Source organism: Pleurodeles waltl, chromosome 8, assembly GCF_031143425.1.
Source record: "Pleurodeles waltl isolate 20211129_DDA chromosome 8, aPleWal1.hap1.20221129, whole genome shotgun sequence".
Taxonomy (NCBI): Eukaryota; Metazoa; Chordata; class Amphibia; order Caudata; family Salamandridae; genus Pleurodeles; species Pleurodeles waltl.
The window spans coordinates 359615514-359635068 of record NC_090447.1 but is presented as its reverse complement, the minus strand read 5'-3'; the positions used below and the strand labels follow the sequence as shown (position 1 = coordinate 359635068).

The 19555-nt window shown below is 44.4% G+C and overlaps 1 protein-coding gene across 4 annotated transcripts in view; it reads right to left on the bottom strand.

Moving 5' to 3' along the window:
* The window catches only part of RPGR (retinitis pigmentosa GTPase regulator), a 427988-nt gene that overhangs the window by 379717 nt on the left and 28716 nt on the right, over positions 1–19555 (bottom strand). For all 4 annotated transcript variants that reach the window (XM_069204238.1, XM_069204236.1, XM_069204234.1 and 1 more), the window contains exons 2-3: positions 12674–12799; positions 7182–7274 (exon numbers count right to left, since the gene is read on the bottom strand). In XM_069204238.1, the coding sequence (XP_069060339.1) occupies positions 7182–7274; positions 12674–12799 (219 nt within the window). The remainder of the gene's footprint in view (positions 1–7181; positions 7275–12673; positions 12800–19555) is intronic.

The window sequence follows — 19555 nt, the reverse complement described above, 5'->3', positions numbered from 1 at the left end:
TCTACTGGCTCTGGATAAAGATGGCCTCAGATTCTGTAGGTCCTGTCTCACTTGCTAGGCAAGTGGGAAGTCAGAGAAAAAGCTTGAGGCTCCACTAACCACCTTGCCTGACACTGGCACTCCCTTTGAGAGAGTAGGCATCAACATTGTTGGACCCTTGGACCCCAAGACTCCTTCAGGCAACTGATTCACCCTGGTCTTGGTGGACCACACCACCCAGTACCCAGGGCAATTCCTCGAAGGTCTGTGACTAGACCTGCGGTGGCCAGGGCCCAATGGGTTTTTTTACCCATGTACGGTTCCATAAAGAGGTAGAGTCTGCCAGAGGCACTAACTTCATCTCAGCACATGAAGCCTATGTGGGATGTACAAGTTCTCCTCAACCTATCACCCCCAAACCAACGGGCTTGTGGAGAGATTCAAAAAAAGTCTTAACTGCATGGTAATGAGCTTACCCGAGCTCATGAAGCCTAAGTGAGACATCATCCTGCCAACCTTCTGTTTGCCTAAAGGGAGGTGCCACACAAGGGGGAATAGGTTCACCCATTCTGGCTCCTCTACAGACACTCTGTTAGGGGACCTTTGAGCCTTGTGAGAGAGTGGTGGGGACAAGCTCCCAGGAAACTCCTCTCAGGATGTAGTCAGCTGCATGCTGGCACTCCACTACCAGATGTAGGGCTTCTAGAATGGTGAAGGACAATCTTGGAGACCAGTCAGGAAGTGACAAAGCTCTAGTATGACCAGAAGGCCACTCTGGTGGAGTTTCAGCCTCTTCAAAAGGTGTGGGTTATGGAGGCCATGGAGCCGAGCACGCCAGGATCACCAGCGAAGCCTATACGATGTGAAGGAGCAGAAGGGGGGGGTCCACCTACATGATGGATCTCAAGACCGCTATAATCCCCTTTGGGGTGATCCACGTAAGACACCTGAAACCTCACTTTGAGAGGTCTGAAGTCTACATGATCTGGTGATGGAGGGAAGAAAGAGGGGAGTGAACCTCTCCCTGACCTCCTGTGTACCCAGGAGCACAATGGATCAGTAGAGGGCAATAAGCTCTCCACTACTTTGACCCCCAGAACAGCAGAGTGAATATCACCAGTTGCAGGGGCAGTTCTCTTCTCTATTCTCCTTCACCTCTGGGCTTTCTCTGTTGTATACCCATGATAGATACTGGGGACAGAATGCCAGTCAAAAATAAAATGTACAGTCTGTCAGACAGAATGAGGGCTAGTGCCATGGAGGAGGTCTCCAAGATGATGGGCTTAAGGGTGACTGAGCCCTTCAACAGTCCGTGGTGCAGTCCTGTGGTACTGGTACCAACGGCTGCCCCATCGAACACCACACCAGAGTTCAGGCTATGTGTGGACTACTGAGGACTCAATTCTGTCACTAAGAGTGACACACAACTCATCCCCGAGCTCATGAGCTCATAGACAGGCTGGGTGCTGCCAAGTTTCTCAGTAATTTTGTTCACACATCAGGAAACTGGCAGATTGCTCTGACTGAAGGGTATACGAGAGGTCTACATTCTCGATTCCAGAGGGTCACTGAAAGTTCAGGTGATGCCCTTTGGCTTATAGAGTTCCCCTGCCACCTTCCAGATGCTGGTCAACAGGGTCCTATTTGAAAATGAAACATTCTGTGTCACGACCTATGTGGCATAGCTGTGTTCAGCTCCAGCTGGGAGATACACCTGTATCACCTCCAGGAGGTGCCCCGCAGCAGGCGGATCTGACTGTCAAGGCTGCTAAATACCAGATAGGGCAGGGTTCTGTGGTATATCTGAGCCACATGGTGGGTTGGGGCACGGTGCAGCCCCTCCAGTCCAAGGCTCAGACTAGCCTGTCCTGGCAACCCCCATAAACACAGACTGTAGTGTGGTCTTTCCAGATCCTGAAAGGATAATGGAGGAGGTTTTCTAAAGGATATGGCACAGTTGCTGTCCCCTTAACACAGATGACTTCTAAGAAGCAGCCCAGAAAGTTGATCTGGACAGAGGCCTGCCAGAAAGCTTTTGACACCATCAATGAAGCCATGTGTACAGCACCTGTACTCAGGGCTCCCGACTTCTCAAAGGAGTTTATTGTGCGGACAGATGCTTCAGAGCACGTCATAGGGACTGTCTTAACACAGTTAAATAAGGAGGGCCTGTACCAACCCATAGCCTTCATTAGTACAAGGTTACTTCCCCAGGAACAGAGGTGGAGTGTTACTGAAAGGGAGGATTTTGCTGTCGTCTGGACACTGATGACGCTGAGACCATACCTGTTTGAGCTCACGTCCGAGTTCAGACAGACCACAGGCCCCTCTGATGGTTCATGCAAATGATGGGTAAAAAAATCCCAAACTGTTGAGGTGGTCCATTTCCATACAGGGAATGGACTTTACAGGGGAACACTGTCCTTGGTCAGACCAGGCCAAAGCTGATAGTCTATCCAAGTTCTTCTGCTTTAGTGACGAGAACTTCCAAAACGTTGGGTAGTTCTCCCCACTTACACCTGGGCAGGGCACATGTCAGACCGGACAGCCTTAGGGTGGTCTTCCCCCAAACCTTTTATCTTACTCCTTCATATTTTTCTGACTTCATTGTTGTTGCCCTTAGGACTATGTGCACATTACCACTGCTAACCAGTGCTAAAGTGTGTTTGCTCACTCATTAAAACATGGTAACATTGGCTTATCTCCAATTAACAAATGTAATTTATTTATATTTCCCTAGTAAATTGGTACTACACGTCCCCAAGGCATGTAAATTAAATGCTACCAGTGGGCATGCAGCACTTGCTGTACTAACCACTAAAGTAGCCCAGCAAACCTGTTTCAGGCCTGCCATTGCAGCCTGTTTGGGCAGTTTTTAACTGCCATTTTGGCCTGGCCAAATAATCCTTTTGTCAGACGCAAACCTTTCTTTCAGTACAAATAAGACACTCCTAGGTTAGGCCCTAAACAGCCCACAGGGCATGGTGCATTGTATTTAAAAAGTAGGACATGTACTTTTACGTTTTACAAGTCCTGATACCGAAAAACTCCTAAATGTGTTTTTCACTATTGCAGGGCCTGCCTCTCCTAAAGGACAACATTGGAGGTACCTTATTATATTTATTAAGGGTATCTTCCAAATGGGATAGCTGAACAGTTCATGTTTGATATCTTTGGAGTTGTAATTAAAATACTCCATTATGGCAAAGTCAGATTTCGAATTACAATTTTGAAAATATCACTTTTAGAATGTTGTCAGTTTCGTGTCTTAGGCATGTAGGGGCTCATTATGATCTTGGCAGGTTACCCCACCAACAGCTGTGCTGATGGTCGACGGAAGACCACCAGCGTGGCGAAGCCCCCACCAGCCCTATTATGATTTTCCCACCGGCCCAGCGGGAAACAGGGCCTCTACATTGACGCCGGTTCCCAATGGAGCCGGCGCCAATGTGGCAGTGCAGCGGGTGCAGCAGCACCTGTCGGGCATTTCACTGCCTGTAGTTCGGGCAGTAAAATGCATGACAGGGCTGTGCATGGGGGCCCCTGCACTACCCATGCCAAGTACATGGGCAGTGCAGGGGCCTCCAGGGGGGCCCCTGAGTCACCCATTCTGCCAACCTTACACTGCCAGGAAAAGGCTAGCGGAATGGGACTCATAATCCGCAGGCCAGCACTGCGTGCAGCGCTGCCCTGTCGAATCTGAAACGCCACCACCGCCAGGCTGCCTGGGGGTGGCGGCGGCGTTTCCGCCACAGTCATAATAGGGTGGGCGGACTGCCACTACTGTGGCGGTCCGCCCGCCACCATGAGTCTGGCTGTCCATGGACCGTCAAATTCATAATGAGGGCCTTAGTGTTTGTAGCTTGTCTCTGGGTCACATGACTAGAGGTAGTTGACAGTTGGTCTTGTGTATTCCTCCTAGACTGCCACACACAATAGACAGTTTAGGTGTGCCTGGATGGGTCATCACTGGCAGGATGGGAGGGTGAAGCAGGGCACAGCCCCACTTACGCCTGAAGAGGCTTAGTCCTGCCTTCACACAAAGGACTGTATACCCCATGTAGTTAATCTGGAGACCGGGGAGGCAGGAAACCTGAATACTTCAAAGGGAATCCTCTAGAAGCTTACCACACTTCAAAGAGGGCACCAAGCATAAATATCGGACCTCAGACACCAACACTTCAGTACACTTCTGGGCCTGTGAAAGACTCTGTCAGGAAGTAGGTCAGTTGTGCTGAACAGACTGCCACTCTTCTGGGCTGCTGCCCATAAAGACTCCTGTCATGGTTACCCCTTACATCCGTGAGAAAGGCTGGATTTGCAACATGTACTAGGATTTACCACAGTGACTCCAATTGCTAGGCTCTTGTAACCAGCGCCTGGATTCTGCAACTGTGAGTCCTACCCTGTCAAGTGGTGCCACCCTAGTCCTGGACCTTTGGATATTGGCCACCAGAACTGCCACCAGAACTGTCGCATCTCCTCTACTTTGCCTTTCCCGGTGGCAGGACTTCACATCGTCCTTACAACCTGAAGCCTAATTGTAACCACGGCTGTGTGACACATCCTCGATGCAGGCCCCTCACAGACAGCAGCATCGATGACTATGCAGGACTCTGCATCGCAAGCCCCACAACCTCTACGGACACAGGCAGTGCCCATCACATCCTTGACGCAGGACTTCACATTAAAAGCCCCCTCAATAGCCTCGTCGACACAGGACCTCACATCGCAGCCTCGCAGTTCTCTCCGCTCCGCTGCATGATGCATCTCTGACAAAATCTCACATAGCCTAGACTGTGCAATGCATCCTCGACGCAAAACCTCACAACACTCCACAACCAGGATTTAAGGGACTCATGTTCAACTGGCCTAAATGGGTCCCTGTGGCAGGCCTACAACTTACTGCAGTCAGCCTGAACTTGTCACCTTGTCCCAGTCTGGCGCAACCAGATAACCTCAGTTGTTGCTTTGTGCTTTTTGATGCTATTTTCACTGAAATCCTTAAAACTGCATATCACAGGTTCTACTGATTGGATTTTTGTTGCTTTGGACTTGTTTCATTTATTAAAATGTACACTATTTTTCTAATTTTGTGTGGGATTTTTCTTATGTTGTGTTTTCACTTTATTATTGTTTGAAGTGCTAGATAAATACTTTTCAAGTTGCCTTAAAGTTCTTTAGCAGTCAAAAACTTTCTGTTTCACTCACTGATTGCAACGTCAGACCTTTGTATTGGATTGTATTTTCCCAGGGTCCCAGAATGGTTGTGATTACCTTGTAGATTCCAATGTGTGCATCCCACAAAAAGTATATAAGCAGTAAGAAATAAAAAAATGAGAATGCTGCCTAAAACAGCTGCTTCTACGGTAGGAGTATGCATCCTGAGGTCTACTCTACTTAGTTTCACAAAGTATCAACAGTAGACCTAACAGCCCAATGAAAATATAAAACTGAAAAAGGCTTCTCAGATGCAATTGACACACCTGTCAAGTACCTATGAGCTACTGCCACTGCCGATTATGTTTAATACTTCTCCTTGCAGCTCTAAAAACGCCTAAGTTACGTTACCTAGAAAATGAGACCTAAAGTATACTCTTTCGGATGTGTTTAACTGAGTTCTGGTTAATCTGGAACTATACATTCAGTGCATGAAAGCATGTCACCATATGGTTTCATATAAAAAAAAAAACACAACGTGGGTGGTGAACAAGAGTGAGTTACTTCCTCAAACATGGCTCAATCTGCCTTAAATAAGCACACAGGAACAACAAGACTTTTTTTATTCACCCAAGGAGTGTTCTTTGCACACTACATTATGTCAATATTCCCCAGAGCGCAATAATATGCTGGCACACTAGGGGAATCAAATGCTCTTTGCACTGCATTTAGATGTTCACGTCCAAAGACACAAAAAAATCTCAAAGAGAGCATTCCTCTTTTTTAACACTGCATGACTTAAAACTGTGGAATGATGGTTGTGTTCCTCTGTAAATAATCCAAAGGGCGCCAATTATTCTGGCAAAGCATTCTGATAAGTGACTTACTTACTGTATTTAGATGGGCAAGATGTCATAGCATAAATGTCCTTACAATATGACTTCCCGGAGCACTGTCATCTGTTTAGCATGTCATTATTATTATAACAATATGTGGGGGTGAAAATTGGCTTAAACATACCGCCCAAGTAGTAACATTACCTTTTTAAAACAATTGTATTGCTTTTTCAGCTACATAGAACACAGACACATATACAGCGTTTTTGCTTTGCTTTTCTTTCATCCCCCCGCCTTTAAATTTACAGGTAATGTATCAATTATGTTACAGCTCTGAAGTAACATTGTCATTACCAATTATGTAGGGAGGCTCCTTCGATGACGCTGATAACCGATAAATGAAAAAACACGACTCAATTCATTTCAAACAACTATGACAGGTGAGGGACAAGCAGCAGGGTCAAGACTGATTTGCATAGGGCTGGGTCCAAACTGGGGAGATGTGGAGCAAAATAACAATGGATTAAACTTAGATCTGTGCCTGCGGTGAGCGTTTGGAAAGCTTCAAAACTTCATCCATCATTTCATTTTGTGTTGTCAACAAGGAGCTCTCCAAAGGCAACAGCAAATGCTAAACCTGTGAATATGGTAAATATCACAGTGCCAGAATTTCCTACTTTTGCTGTGTAGTTCACAAACAATTCTGAAAATATGTTTTGTTCCCAAGGATGCTTAGTTGCAGAATAAAGTTTGGTGCTTCAGGCAAATTGCTGGATTTAAGGGTGCCAATTTGTGAAAATATTATGTGCTCTAGCTCATAAAATTCAAATAACAGACACATACTTGCTTACAAGAATCAAATCTATCCGATGCACTATAGACTTGAGTTCCATTAGAGTTTGAATACGTCCATTACTAGATATTTTACTAGGAACCTCCCATACTTAGTCCAGGGATCACATAAGTACTGACTGAAGTGTTTGCAACTTTGCTATTACTTTACTAGTTAGGTTTAGTTTCTTTAGGTGGTGCCATAAATCTTGTTCATGCAAACCTGCACGTTTTCTTCACAAAATATTACTGACGTACAATATACGTGCATTGTATCAATCAACACAATTTAAAACATAAGTTTATGCACAACAACAAAAAATCACAGAAGTCATAGATGCTGACGAGAAATAAAAATCAGAACAAAGTACATACCTTTTACACAGGTTGGTTTTGTTATCGTATTCCCGGATTTTAATCCCAATTGGCCCCAGTTGTTGCTGCCAAACATGTAGAGTTTTCCGTTGCCTACAAAAGACATCATGAAACCATTTAGCAAATTAGTTGTAGATGAAGAGCAGGACCGTATTTTATATGTACATGTTCCTTTTTTTGAGCTTATACAGACTGACCACGTTATCAGTGAGGTTTCTTTCAGACACCTTATTACTTGTCAAAAAAGTTGACAATGTAAATCTTACATAATTCATCAATGAACTTGGCCAGTCTTGAGAAAAGTACCCCAGAACTTGCTATTGAAGTAGCAATAATATTCTTAAGCCCCACATTGGGGGAGAGGTCTACAAAAATAACAATTACAGACAAAGATATGTAAAATTAACTTTATTGCATGGTTATACACTTAATAATATGTTGGGTCACTACGTTTGGAAGACGAATGTTAGTGATTAAAAAAATATTAGTAGATACTCAACTGAGTTATCATGGAGACAGATATACATTGTCTGAGGCCAAAATTGAGCAATAGTGTAAGTATATACCGATCTCGTCCCTCTTTATAAAATTTACACAAAAATAAATAGTGCAAGGTAGTTTGCATGGAAGTTCCATCAAATGAGCAAGGGGGAAATCATGTGACCATTCATACTTTGAAAGGCTACCGTAAAATGGATTGTACAAGGTTGAAAAAGTGCCTTCTGTCGTTATGATTAACAAGCGTGCAACATTATTGGGTTTGAAAGCCTGTAACTGCCACTCACAGCACATATCCACAAAAAAAATAATCTTAATTTCCTTTTTAGAGAAATGACTCAAAGATTCAGTGTCACTATAAACTCAGGCTTACCTCGCTTCAATGCATATATTTTCCAGATTAGCTAAATAGGGAAAGCAACATGAATAATCTAAGGAAAGGCAATCATGTAGGGCCAAATAGTTGGACGTGATGTCAGTCTTAATCTACAAAGCGTGCCACAGCATTATATAAGATAATAAGACCCTGATAGTATTTTACACACAATTCTAAATGGCTTATCAGGTTGGAGCAACTTATTGGAACTTCCAAAAGCCTCTTTAGGACATAGTTTTCCACTATTTGAAGAATACCACTTTCTGCGTGGACCCCAAACCCTTGCTCCCTAAGTTGCCATGGGGACACATTTTGTTTTGTAAACACCCCCCATCCCCTCCCGCCCAATCACACACACAGTGCTGAGCCCTTTTTTGGCTATTTGGGGGAGTTCAGGCTTAGGCCTTCATAAATATTTGTCCACAGAAACTATCCATGACAAATTTGTGTCCTTTTTTTCCAACATCCTAGGAATTCTAAAGGTACCCAGAGTTTATGGGATCCCCTGGAGGAGACCAAGAAATTATCCAAAATACAGCTAAAATTTAGTTTTGTTTTCAGAAAAATTGGAAAAAGGGCTGCAGAAGAAAGCATGTGTTTTTTCCCCCTGTAAATGGCATCAACAAAGGGTTTGCAGTGCTAAAATCACCATCTTCCCAGCTTTCAGGAACAGGCACACTTGGATCAGAAAATCAAATTTTTGAACACAATTTTGGCATTTTACTGGGACATACCCCATTTTTAACTATTTTTTGTGCTTTTAGCCTCCTTCCTGTTAGTGACAGAAAAGGGTGTGAAACCAATGCTGGATCCCGGACAGCTAAACATTTCTAAAAAGTAGACAAAATTCTGAATTTAACAAGGGGCCATTTGTGTAGATCCTACAAGGTTTTTCTAAAGAAAAGAACAGCTGAAATAAAAATAAATATTGAAATTGAGGTGAAAAAAAACAGCCATTTTTCTCCACGTTTTACTCTGTAACTTTTTCCTGCAATGTCATATTTTCAAAAGTAATATACCGTTACGTCAGCTGGCCTCGTCTGGTTGCGGCGATATATAGGGCTTGTCGGTTCATCAAGCACCTTAGGTACCCAAAGCCAATTATGGAGCTGCATCTTGCAATGGGTTTTCATTGTAAACCGGGTGTACAACAATTCATATGGTAAAATATAAAGAGTGAAACATCGGTATCAAGAAAACCTTTGTATTTCCAAAATGGGCATAAGATAAGGTGTTGAGAAGCAGTGGTTATTTGCACATCTCTGAATTCTGGGGTGCCCATACTAGCATGTGAATTACAGGGCAATTCTTAAATAGACGTCTTTTTGTAAACACTGTCTTACATTTGGAAGGAAAAAATGTAGAGATAGACAAGGGGCAATAACTCCTGTTCTGCTATTCTGTGTTCCCCTAAACCTCCCGATAAAAATGGTGCCCCACTTGCGTGAGTTGGCCTAATGCCTGCGACAGGAAACACAACATGGACACATCACATTTGTACATTGAAATCTGACGTGTTTTTTGGAAAGTGCCTAGCTGTGGATTTTGGCCTCTAGCTCAGCCGGCACCTAGGGAAACCTACCAAACCTGTGCATGTTTGAAAACTAGACACATAGGGGAACCCAGGATGGGGAGACTTGTGGAGCTCTCACCAGGGTCTGTTACCCAGAATCCTTTGCAAACCTCAAAATTTGGCACAAAAAAACACTTTTCCCTCAGGTTTCGGTGCTGCGAAGATCTGGAATCTGAGAGGAGCTGCAAACTTCCTTCCGCCCAGCCTTCCTCCAAGTCTCCCGATAAAAATGGTACCTTACTTGTGTGGATAGACCTAGTGCCCGCGTCAGGAATAGATCACAGAACGGTCAATGTTGGTCCTTACATGAGGGCAACTGTTCACCCTGGGGCGATCCATTTCTGATGCAGGCACTAGGTACAGGCTCTCAAGTGGGGTAGCGTTTTTATCAGGACTGGTGGGGAAACATGGGTGGTAGGAATTTTGTGGATCTCAGCATACTCCTGTAGTCTGTGTGACAGAAATGCAAGAAAATTTTTTAGTTTGTATTCAACATTTCACTTTTGCAGGGTATTCTGGGTAAGAAAACTTTGGGGAATACACACAAGTCACACCTCTGTGGACTTCCTTGGATATCTAGTTTCCAGAAATGTCTGAGTCTGGTAGGTTTCCCTATATGGCCGCCGAGCCCAGGACCAAAGACGCAGGTGCCTGCCTTACAAAACCAGGTTGTTATGTGATAGATAATTCTGATGCCTCCATAATACAATTTGGGTGGTGGAATCTGGGGCTGAACTAAATTGGGGAGCTCCCAAGAGAGCACGCTCTCTGTGCTTGCCGCCGCATATACCTGTTCTCTGGGCTAGGCTAACCCACTATTGTCCCGCTGCACTGACTGTGCTTACGAAGGGACAGCAGGACTGTCCTCATCACCTCCCTCATAATCAATGGAAGAGGAGTTATTGAATGGGAGTCCTCCGACTGAAAAATCACTTCCAGAGTCTGCAGCATTGTCCTGTCTCACAGATGGTGTCTCAGTATCCGCTGTCTCAGTCTCTAATCCTATGTCAGAGCTGTCCTCTATAACCCGAGTGAGGGCTTGAGCAGCAGTCAGCCAATGAGATACCATCTATGTTACTGGCTAAACTGTCTCTCTAATACGCTAGCCTACGTAGACAGTCACAAAACTGTTGGTGTGTGTGTGTGTGCTTCTTCCCTCAATCAGCACATTCTTTCAAGACACTCAAAAAAAGACACACTATTACTTCACCTTGTCACATACCAATCGTCACAGTCTTTAGCGCCTCTAGCACCCAGCCCAACAATCATTATTAGTGCTTCCACTCCCATGACCTCCTCCTCGGAGTCCCTCACTACCACCAAGCAAAAGTGCCCTTCATCTCTCCATAGCCCCTCCGCACATACATAGTATTATAGTGCAGGTAATGGCTGACTTTACTAATCTACTCTGCTATTTACATAAAATACAGATTTGAACTTTGCAGTAGGCATATAAACCATCTGTGCTACTTTTAAAATGAAAATGCCCCGGGGTTGGGTCCGGCCCGTCTGCCGAGGGGGCCGACCCCCCCAAGCTAAATCCCTGGTGTCTAGTGGGGTTTCCTGGTCCTCGATCACAGCGGTGCGAACCTGTTCAGGAAGGCCTCCTTTGAAAGGGGAGTATCTCCCCTTTCAAAGGAGGCCTTCCTGAATGTCAGGGAGGCCCGTTTGGGCCTGTTTTCCCCACCGGAGCAGGAAGCTCTGATCAGGAAAACAGATAGTGACGTCAGCGTGCCTCGCAGCGCACTGACGTCACAAAGGGGCGGGTGGGAGAGGGGGGGGACAACACAGAAGATCTTACGTGTCTCACAGGGTTTTTTTTTTTTATAAAAAAAAAATCCTTTGATGCAACACATTGGAGGATTTTTTAACCCCCTTCCTGATGTCGCCCACTGGTCGTGATCCGCACCAGGGAGGTAGTGTGTGGCCGACACCTGCACTATTGAGGTTAAATTACATTTATGCACAGCAGTGGAACAATGAACTGAAGGCCTGAGAAAGCATCTTTGATCCCTTGGTGATAGACATGAAGAGCACAGCCTTGAACAGTCTAGATACCAGGAGTCTGATGGCTTAGGCAATGTGCTTTCCAGCTGAACATGGATACATTTGTAGTCAATATCATCACCCTAGTCTTGAACGAAGAGTCAATAAGATGAAGATTTGCCTTCTATGTCCCCCACTGGGAACTCTCCAACAAACAACTGAAAAGTTCCATATTCTTAGTGTCAGGTCAGACTGAACAACCCTCCTTTGCACTTCTGCCGGATGGCCACCATGAACACACAGGCCATGAGAACAAACGGGCTTTGAGACCACCATATTGATGTTACTGGACATATGCAAAACTCTTAAGTCACTTGATTAAAATGTCATAATACTCATTGGAAGAGTGAAAAAAAAGAGGCCAGCACTTCGAATAAGCTCTACAATATTTGGAAGGCAATTCCATGAGATTTCTACTGCTTGATGGAGAACCCTAAGTTTGCACCCTAGACAAAAGGTTCTACAGAATCTGATCTGGAAACTGCGCTTCAGCAAGACAATCATCTAAGAAAGGACATAAGATTTAGGTGAAGTCCTTATAGGCAGTAGTTTGAGAAAGAATAAATGTATTTATAGTGTTGCCGCAGATATCAAATTTACGATACTGAAGACTAGAGAAGGGTGATGCTTGTAGAAAGTTCTAGTATGGGTATGGCGCTGCCTGTTCACTTTAATGTATGGGTCATGCTTTTCTTTTTACAACCACTATTACCTATATGGGTATTACTCACAGTGTTCCCAGGAGGGGGATGAGGGGTCAAACGCTTTTTTAGTGGAGGCCAAGTATGATTAATTTGTACACTGTACATCCTTCCGCACACTTAATTCAAGCGGTGTCTTCAGGACACTTGCATATTCTAATTCTGATTGCAAAACCCAGTATTCACTGGGATGTTAGAGACGACTCAGAAATATGTTGTATTGTTAAAAACATAGTACTTTCATTTTTAGAAATGTTCCAACAATATCAAAATCTTGCGAAGACATTGGAGAACTAACCTGTTACAACAGCTGTGTGTTCATCGCCGCAAACAATATGAACAGGCTTGTCATTCTTCAACCAAAACTTGCTCGGAATGTTTTCTGCAAACTTGCTTTTGCCAAAAGTGAAAACAGCACCTGAATCTTTATAAAAAATAAAAGTACAAAAAAAAAAAACATCATTGCTAGAAACATAAAAAATAGCTACAATTCCTTTATATTGGTGTGGTGACTTCCAATCATGTTTTTTCAGAAAGTATTACTTAAACATCCAACTTGGCTATCTATAGTATATCTTTGGTAGCAACATAACGCAAACATGTGAAAATACAAATTTTAGCAACAAGTAACAGATCGGCTTTTAGTCAGTAAATATCAGGTCTCAACATGAAAATGTTTCAGTAAAAGATTACACTTGAGTATGGGGATAACCAAAGTGTAAATCTACTCGCACATTAATTCTCACAGCTAATTCAAGTGGCTCACTTCTCAGATATTTTCATGTTTACATTCAATGTTTATGCACGCATTTTCCAAGAAAGGTAAAGACACATGCTTGGTTTTCTACAACATACAGTCCTAATGGTTTCCATCTTTGGTGCTTAAACGTTTTGTCTAAAAGTGCAATTACGCCTAAAAGTGTTTTTCTATACAGCTGTGTTTCCATACTGCAAATGGCACAACAAAAGCTTTACACTTCGTACATGGTAGTGCTGACTGATAAAGGAAGGGATATGAGAAACCCAGAAAGTTATATTTATTCCTGTATGTAGCCTACAACGCATACATCACATATCACTTCTCTCCAAGCTATAGATCAGTAGCTTAGATGGAAGCACGGGCCTGTTGGAGAACAGGAATAAAAGGGTCCTGGGTAACTGGTGGTAGGAACTCTGTGGTGGAGTAGAAGCTGCGCCTAAAGCATGGATGCAGAAACATCAATGTAATCCCCCCCCTCAGGTCTACACAGCGGGATGCAGTGATACAAAAGTTGACTTTGGTTGGATTGTGCTTTATATTGAGATAGTAAGGTGAGCTGCATCGGTGAGGTAGTGTGACTTCATCAGAAATCAGTAGAGGGTTCTCAATAAAGAAGAAAGAAGTTCATTCTTTCTAATGGCAGCACTTAGTCCCCCAGCAGAAATCTGAACTTCCTGAAGGCTGTTTGGTTGGTAGCCTGGCAGGCCAGCGTACAATGCATTTGTATAATCCATTTTTGAGTTAGAGGGTCTGATTCTGATTAGGGAGGAATCAGATGAAGTATCTCAGTAAATACTGATATTTGAAGTTAGGGTGTTTAACAGATGTGATAATTACCATCTATTCAGAGTTCCTCACCCAGAAGGAAGCATAGCATGTAATAACTGGACAGAAATCTGCATGTTTTGAATTTTTATCATGTGTTTCTCAGATTAAATTTTGCACCGTAACACAGGAGTAATTGTTGCACAACTTACAACTACAAACCAAATGTACTCACCCGTTTGCAGAGGGGTCAGAATTCATCCCTGAATGTGATCCTTCATGTCCATAATAGTAGTAATAATACCAAGAAGGAAAGTGCACCAGAGCTTTGGGGGCTAAAAAAAAAAGCTCCTTTTATCTTGAGAAAATTGGGAGATTTCAGGTGTAGGCCATAATCCAAGAATAAACTCAGGTTTAGGGCATACTTGGCGAATGGTACCTGCGGAGAGCAGACACTGCATGGAAGCAGTGTTAGAAATGGCCCTTTCTGCAGGGTTTTCCATGTCGGTTTGGCTTATGACCTCCTGTTTTTTTGATCCTGTGCTGAATTTCGTTTTTGCTGGCTTTGGGACTCTGGGCACTTAGCCACTGCTGACCAGTGCTAAAGTACAAGAGCTCTCTGTCTAAATGGTATTGTGATTGGGTTAACAATGTCTGGTACATCTGATTTACCAGTAAGTCCATAGTATAATGCATCAGGTATGCCCAGGGCTTGTAAATCAAATGCTACTAGTGGGCCTGCAACACTGATTATGCCACCTGCGTGAGTAGTCCTGCAAACATGTCTGAGGCCTTCCATTGTAGTGGCGGTGTTTGCAGTTTTAAACTGCCATGTCGAGCTGGCAAGTGCACCCACTTGCCAGGCCCAAACCTTCCCTTTTATTACCGGTAAGTCACCCATAAGGTAGGCCCAAGGCAGCTCGATGGGCGGAGTGCAGTGTATTTAAAAGGTAGGACATGTGTACTGGTGTTCTTTACACGTTCTGATAGTGAAACACTGCTAGATTCGGTTTTCACTATTGCAAGGCCTATATGTCCCACAGGGTAACTTGAGGATTGCCTTGAAATATCTTTTCAGTGTAATTTCCCATTGGAAGCAGAAATAGATGAGGAGTTTGGAGTCTCTGAACTCACAATTTAAAAATACATTTTTTGGTGAAGTTGGTTGTTAAATTGTAAGTTTGAAAATGCCACTTTTAAAATATATGGGCATTTTCTTGCTTAACCATTCTGCGCCTCTGCCTGCCTGTGAATTACACGACTGGGTCAAAATGAGAGTTGGGCTGTTTGTGAAATCACTCTAGACAGTCACACAAAGGGAGCCGAGGTGTGTTCTGCATATCCTGATGGGCCTTTCTGAGCTTAAGTGATGGAAGGAGCTGACACTTGCACCTGAAGTGGACTGTGCCTCTCCTTACACAAAGAGGTTTCCAAACCCCTGGAGTGTGTATGGTGCCAGGCAGGAAAGAAAGGGTCTTGTGCACTACAAAGACTTCACTTTGAAGTTTGTGTATTTCAAAGAAAGAAATGGGTATATGTACTGGACCTCTGACACCACATTTAGAATCCTTCTGCAATGAGGACATTCTGCCAGGAAGAAGAGCTAGATGTTATAGGAGGGACTGCTACTCTGCCTGTTCATTTGCTCTGGTGGCCTGATGCTTGCTGCTTCTGTCCTGGGAGTAAAAAAAGACTGAACTTTGCTTTCTGCATCCAAAGGTTTGGACTGAGCTTGTCTCCTGTTTGAAGTCTCAGGGACATCAAAGACTTCATCTGCCAGCACCTGGGCTCTCTGCTGAGAGTCTTGACTCAAGAAGTGGTGCCAAATCCAGTTCCTGGGCCTTTTGGAATGAGTTCAGTTGTAACCACCACTTCAACTCCAGAGCGACTTTGGAACCAGCGCCTCTGTCCGACTCCACACTGCTGCTTGCCCTGGAGCCGTGGGAACTGCTGAGTGCAAGAACCGTGACCAACACTGGAGGCCCACCTTCGCTGCAGCGCCTCCGAGGTCCAATCACAGCGTGAGTCCTGAGTGCCTTGTCAACGACACCCATGACACCGACTCCGCCGCAGCACCTGTGGCCCCGTGGTGTGACCACGACCCTGCAAAGTCAATGCCTCGTGTCTTGACCTGCTGGGTGTATCGACCCCGCCGGATAGTAAGGAACTGATGCCTTTTGCTGACGCCGCATCACCTCCCTTGCAACCGTAAGGAACCAACGTCTCACCTCCCTGGTAGCAGTAAGGAACCAACGCTGCACCAGCTCCAACAATGCCTCCCCTGTCTGACTCAGTGGAAAGTCTTTGTTTCCTCATAGTTTTCAAAGGTACTGCACCTAGGGTCTGTACAATGCCATGACCGGCCTGCACACCCTTGCGAGCGGCGTTGGACTGTTGGGAATGACTTGATCAAGATTTCGTGATAACCCTAGTTAGAGCTATTGTGTTTGATAGTGCTTTAGTGAGATTCAATCATTACAAATTCGTATCTTTGCTTGCAGAATTTGGTTTTATGTTGTTTTGGTCTTGTTTTACTCAGATAAATATTGGCTTCTTTCTAAATTGGTGTGGCGTACCTTTGTGGTGTTTTCACTGTGTTTCTGTGTGTGTGTGTGTGTACAAATATTTTACACATTGCCTCGGAGATACACCTCACTGCTCGTGCCAAGCTACTAAGTAGGTGAGCATGTGTTATCTTAGCCGTGTGACTCTCTTACCCTGACTAGAGTGAGGGTCCCTACTTGGACAACTAGAGACCCCATTTCTAACAGTCAGCCATTGTCCCAGCAGAAAGATTTATGTTTTATATCAGATTAGTGATCTTCCTACAACGATCTATCCATATCTCAATGACGGACAGACCTCCTGCCTTAAAGGAGAAATCATTTGGTAGACCAATAGAAAAATCCACAAAGAGGAAGGCAGGATATGCATCATTTCCTCCTATTTCCCCTCTGAGATCATCACCTTCAGTTTCAAGTCTTGCTTGCTTTTGGCTAAGTTTGCTCTGAAAGTATTTATAAATATTCTGTCTCTCTCCTCAGGGGTTCCCTATGACAAGTGTTTTGGACTACCCATAGCTCCACAACTGCATGGTGCAAACTGAGTACCTTGTGCAGTCACAGCGTGCAAGTGGCAGGTCATGGGACTTTTGGAGATGCCAGAGGTATCAAAACCCAAGGGGAACGGTCAGGACCCCCTTTTATCTCAGAGGACAATCCACTTCAAAAGAGTGAATAATGGTGTAGCAGAAAGGAAAATGAAACTGTTTTGGTTGTCCGCAGGATTCTGTCTTTCCTGAAGATTACTGTTTGTCAAGGTCACCAATAGGATTCCCAAAGGGAAAGCTGCCTGATAGGGACACTTTCCCCTTCACCAATCAGTTGCCTCTGTATCTAGGAAGCTGTTAACTATTTCAATGATTTGCTACGGTAACTGCAGTCACATGCCACTTATATATTTCATTGCGCATCACAAAGAGGAGATGGTGCAGCTTTCATACCTCCTCTGCTCTGCTCTTGTGCCATAAGGTAACTATAACTCGCGCCCTCGCCATGCACAGATTTTTCGTCAAAAGTTTACTGCAAATATTACATTGATGTTAGACCTGACAACATTACGATGGTCACCCCTAACTTTTTGCCTGCCTCCCTCCACTTTTTGGATACTGTTTTTGCTGGTTTTAGTACTCTGTGCACTTTACCACTGCTAACCAGTGCTAAAGTGCATATGCTCTCTCCCTTTAAACATGATGACATTGGATCATACCCAACTGGATTATTTAATGTACTTATAAGTCCCTAGTAAAGTGCACTAAAAGCACCCAGGACCAGTAGATTAAATGCTACTATTGGTCCTGCAGCACCGAATGTGCCACCCACTTAAGAACCCCTTTTACCATGTCTCAGGCCTGCCATTGCAAGGCCTTGGTGTGCAGTTTCACTGCCAATTCGACTTGGCATTTAAAAGTACTTGCCAAGCCTAAAACTCCCCTTTTTCTACATATAAGTCACCCCTAAGGTAGGCCCTAGGTAATCCATAGGGCAGTGTGCTGTGAAGACAAAAGGCAGGACATGCACCTGTGTAGGTTATATGTGCTGGTAGTGTAAAACTCCTAAATTAGTTTTTCACTGCTGTGAGGCCTGCTCCTTTCATAGGCTAACATTAGGGCTACCCTCATATACTTTTGAGTGGTAGCTGCTGATCTGAAAGGAGAAGGATGGTCATATTTAGTATGGCCAGAATAGTAATACAAAATCCTGCTGACTGGTGAAGTTGGATTTATTATTACTATTTTAGAAATGCCACTTTTAGAAAGTGAGCATTTCTCTGCACTTAAATCCTTCTGTGCCTTACAATCCACGTCTGGCTAGGTTCAGTTGACAGCTCCCTTGTGCATTCACTCAGACAAACCTCAAACACAGGATGCTCAGCCTCACTTGCATACATCTGCATTTTGAGTGGGTCTTCCTGGGCTGGGCGGGTGGAGAGTCTGACACTTACATGTCAAAGGACAGTAGCCTGCCCTCACACAAAGGACTGCCACACCCCCTACTGGGACCCTGGCAGACAGGATTGAACTGAAAGGGGACCTTGTGCACCTCTAAGCCACTCTTTGAAGTCTCCCCCACTTCAAAGGCACATTTAGGTATTTAAACAGGGCCTCCACCCTTACCACCTCAGACACTTCCTGGAGAAGAGAACCTAAATCAGAATCTGTAACCTGCCAAGAAGTCCTGCCTGGCTACTCAAAGGACTCACCTGACTGCTTTCTGTGAAGTGCTGCTGCCTTTCTGCTCTCTGGCTGTGCTGAGAAGTGCTCTCCAAGGGCTTGTACAGAGCTTGCCTCCTGAAGTTTCAGGACTAAAAAGACTTCATCTCTAAAAGAAGAACTCCCTGTGTGTTGAAAATCGATGCACAGCCTGCATTGCGGTGAAAAATTCACTGCACGCCAAACCAGAATGACGCAGCCCGACTTCGCAACGAGAAGATCGATGCAGCACCAGCGTAGCGACTGGAAATTCGACGCACTGCCAATGGATCGACACACAGCCGAGCCGGAACGACGCAGCCTCACTTCCTGAGAGGCAGTGCCTGCCGTGCGGTAAAAATTTCCACACAACGCCCACCGGATCAACCCTGTGACTTCATCCTATCAGCGCCGGATTACAACGCATCGTCCCGGGGTGTCCAAAAACTCCGCAACCCGAAGAGGATCCAAGACCAAGCGCCAGAAATCGACGCAAAGCTTTCCCTGGGTGAAACATAAACGACGCATTGCCGTGTGCGACCTGAGAAATCAACGCACACCTCCCTGTTTTCCACGCATCTCCTCCTCTGCAGTTCTTTGCGGAGATTTTGAATGCAAACCAGGTACTTTATGCTTGCAAGAGACATTTATTGCTTTTAAGAGACTAAAGAAACTTTATATCATTTTTACAGTGATATCTCAACATATACTTATTGCATCTTAATCGTTTTGACCTGCATTTTATCAGATAAATATTATATATTTTTCTAAACACTGTGTGGTGTATTTTTGTGGTGTTCGACTGTGTTATTGCATGATTTATTGCACAAATACTTTACACATTGCCTTCTAAGTTAAGCCTGAGTGCTCAGTGCCAAGCTACCAGAGGGTGGGCACAGGATAAT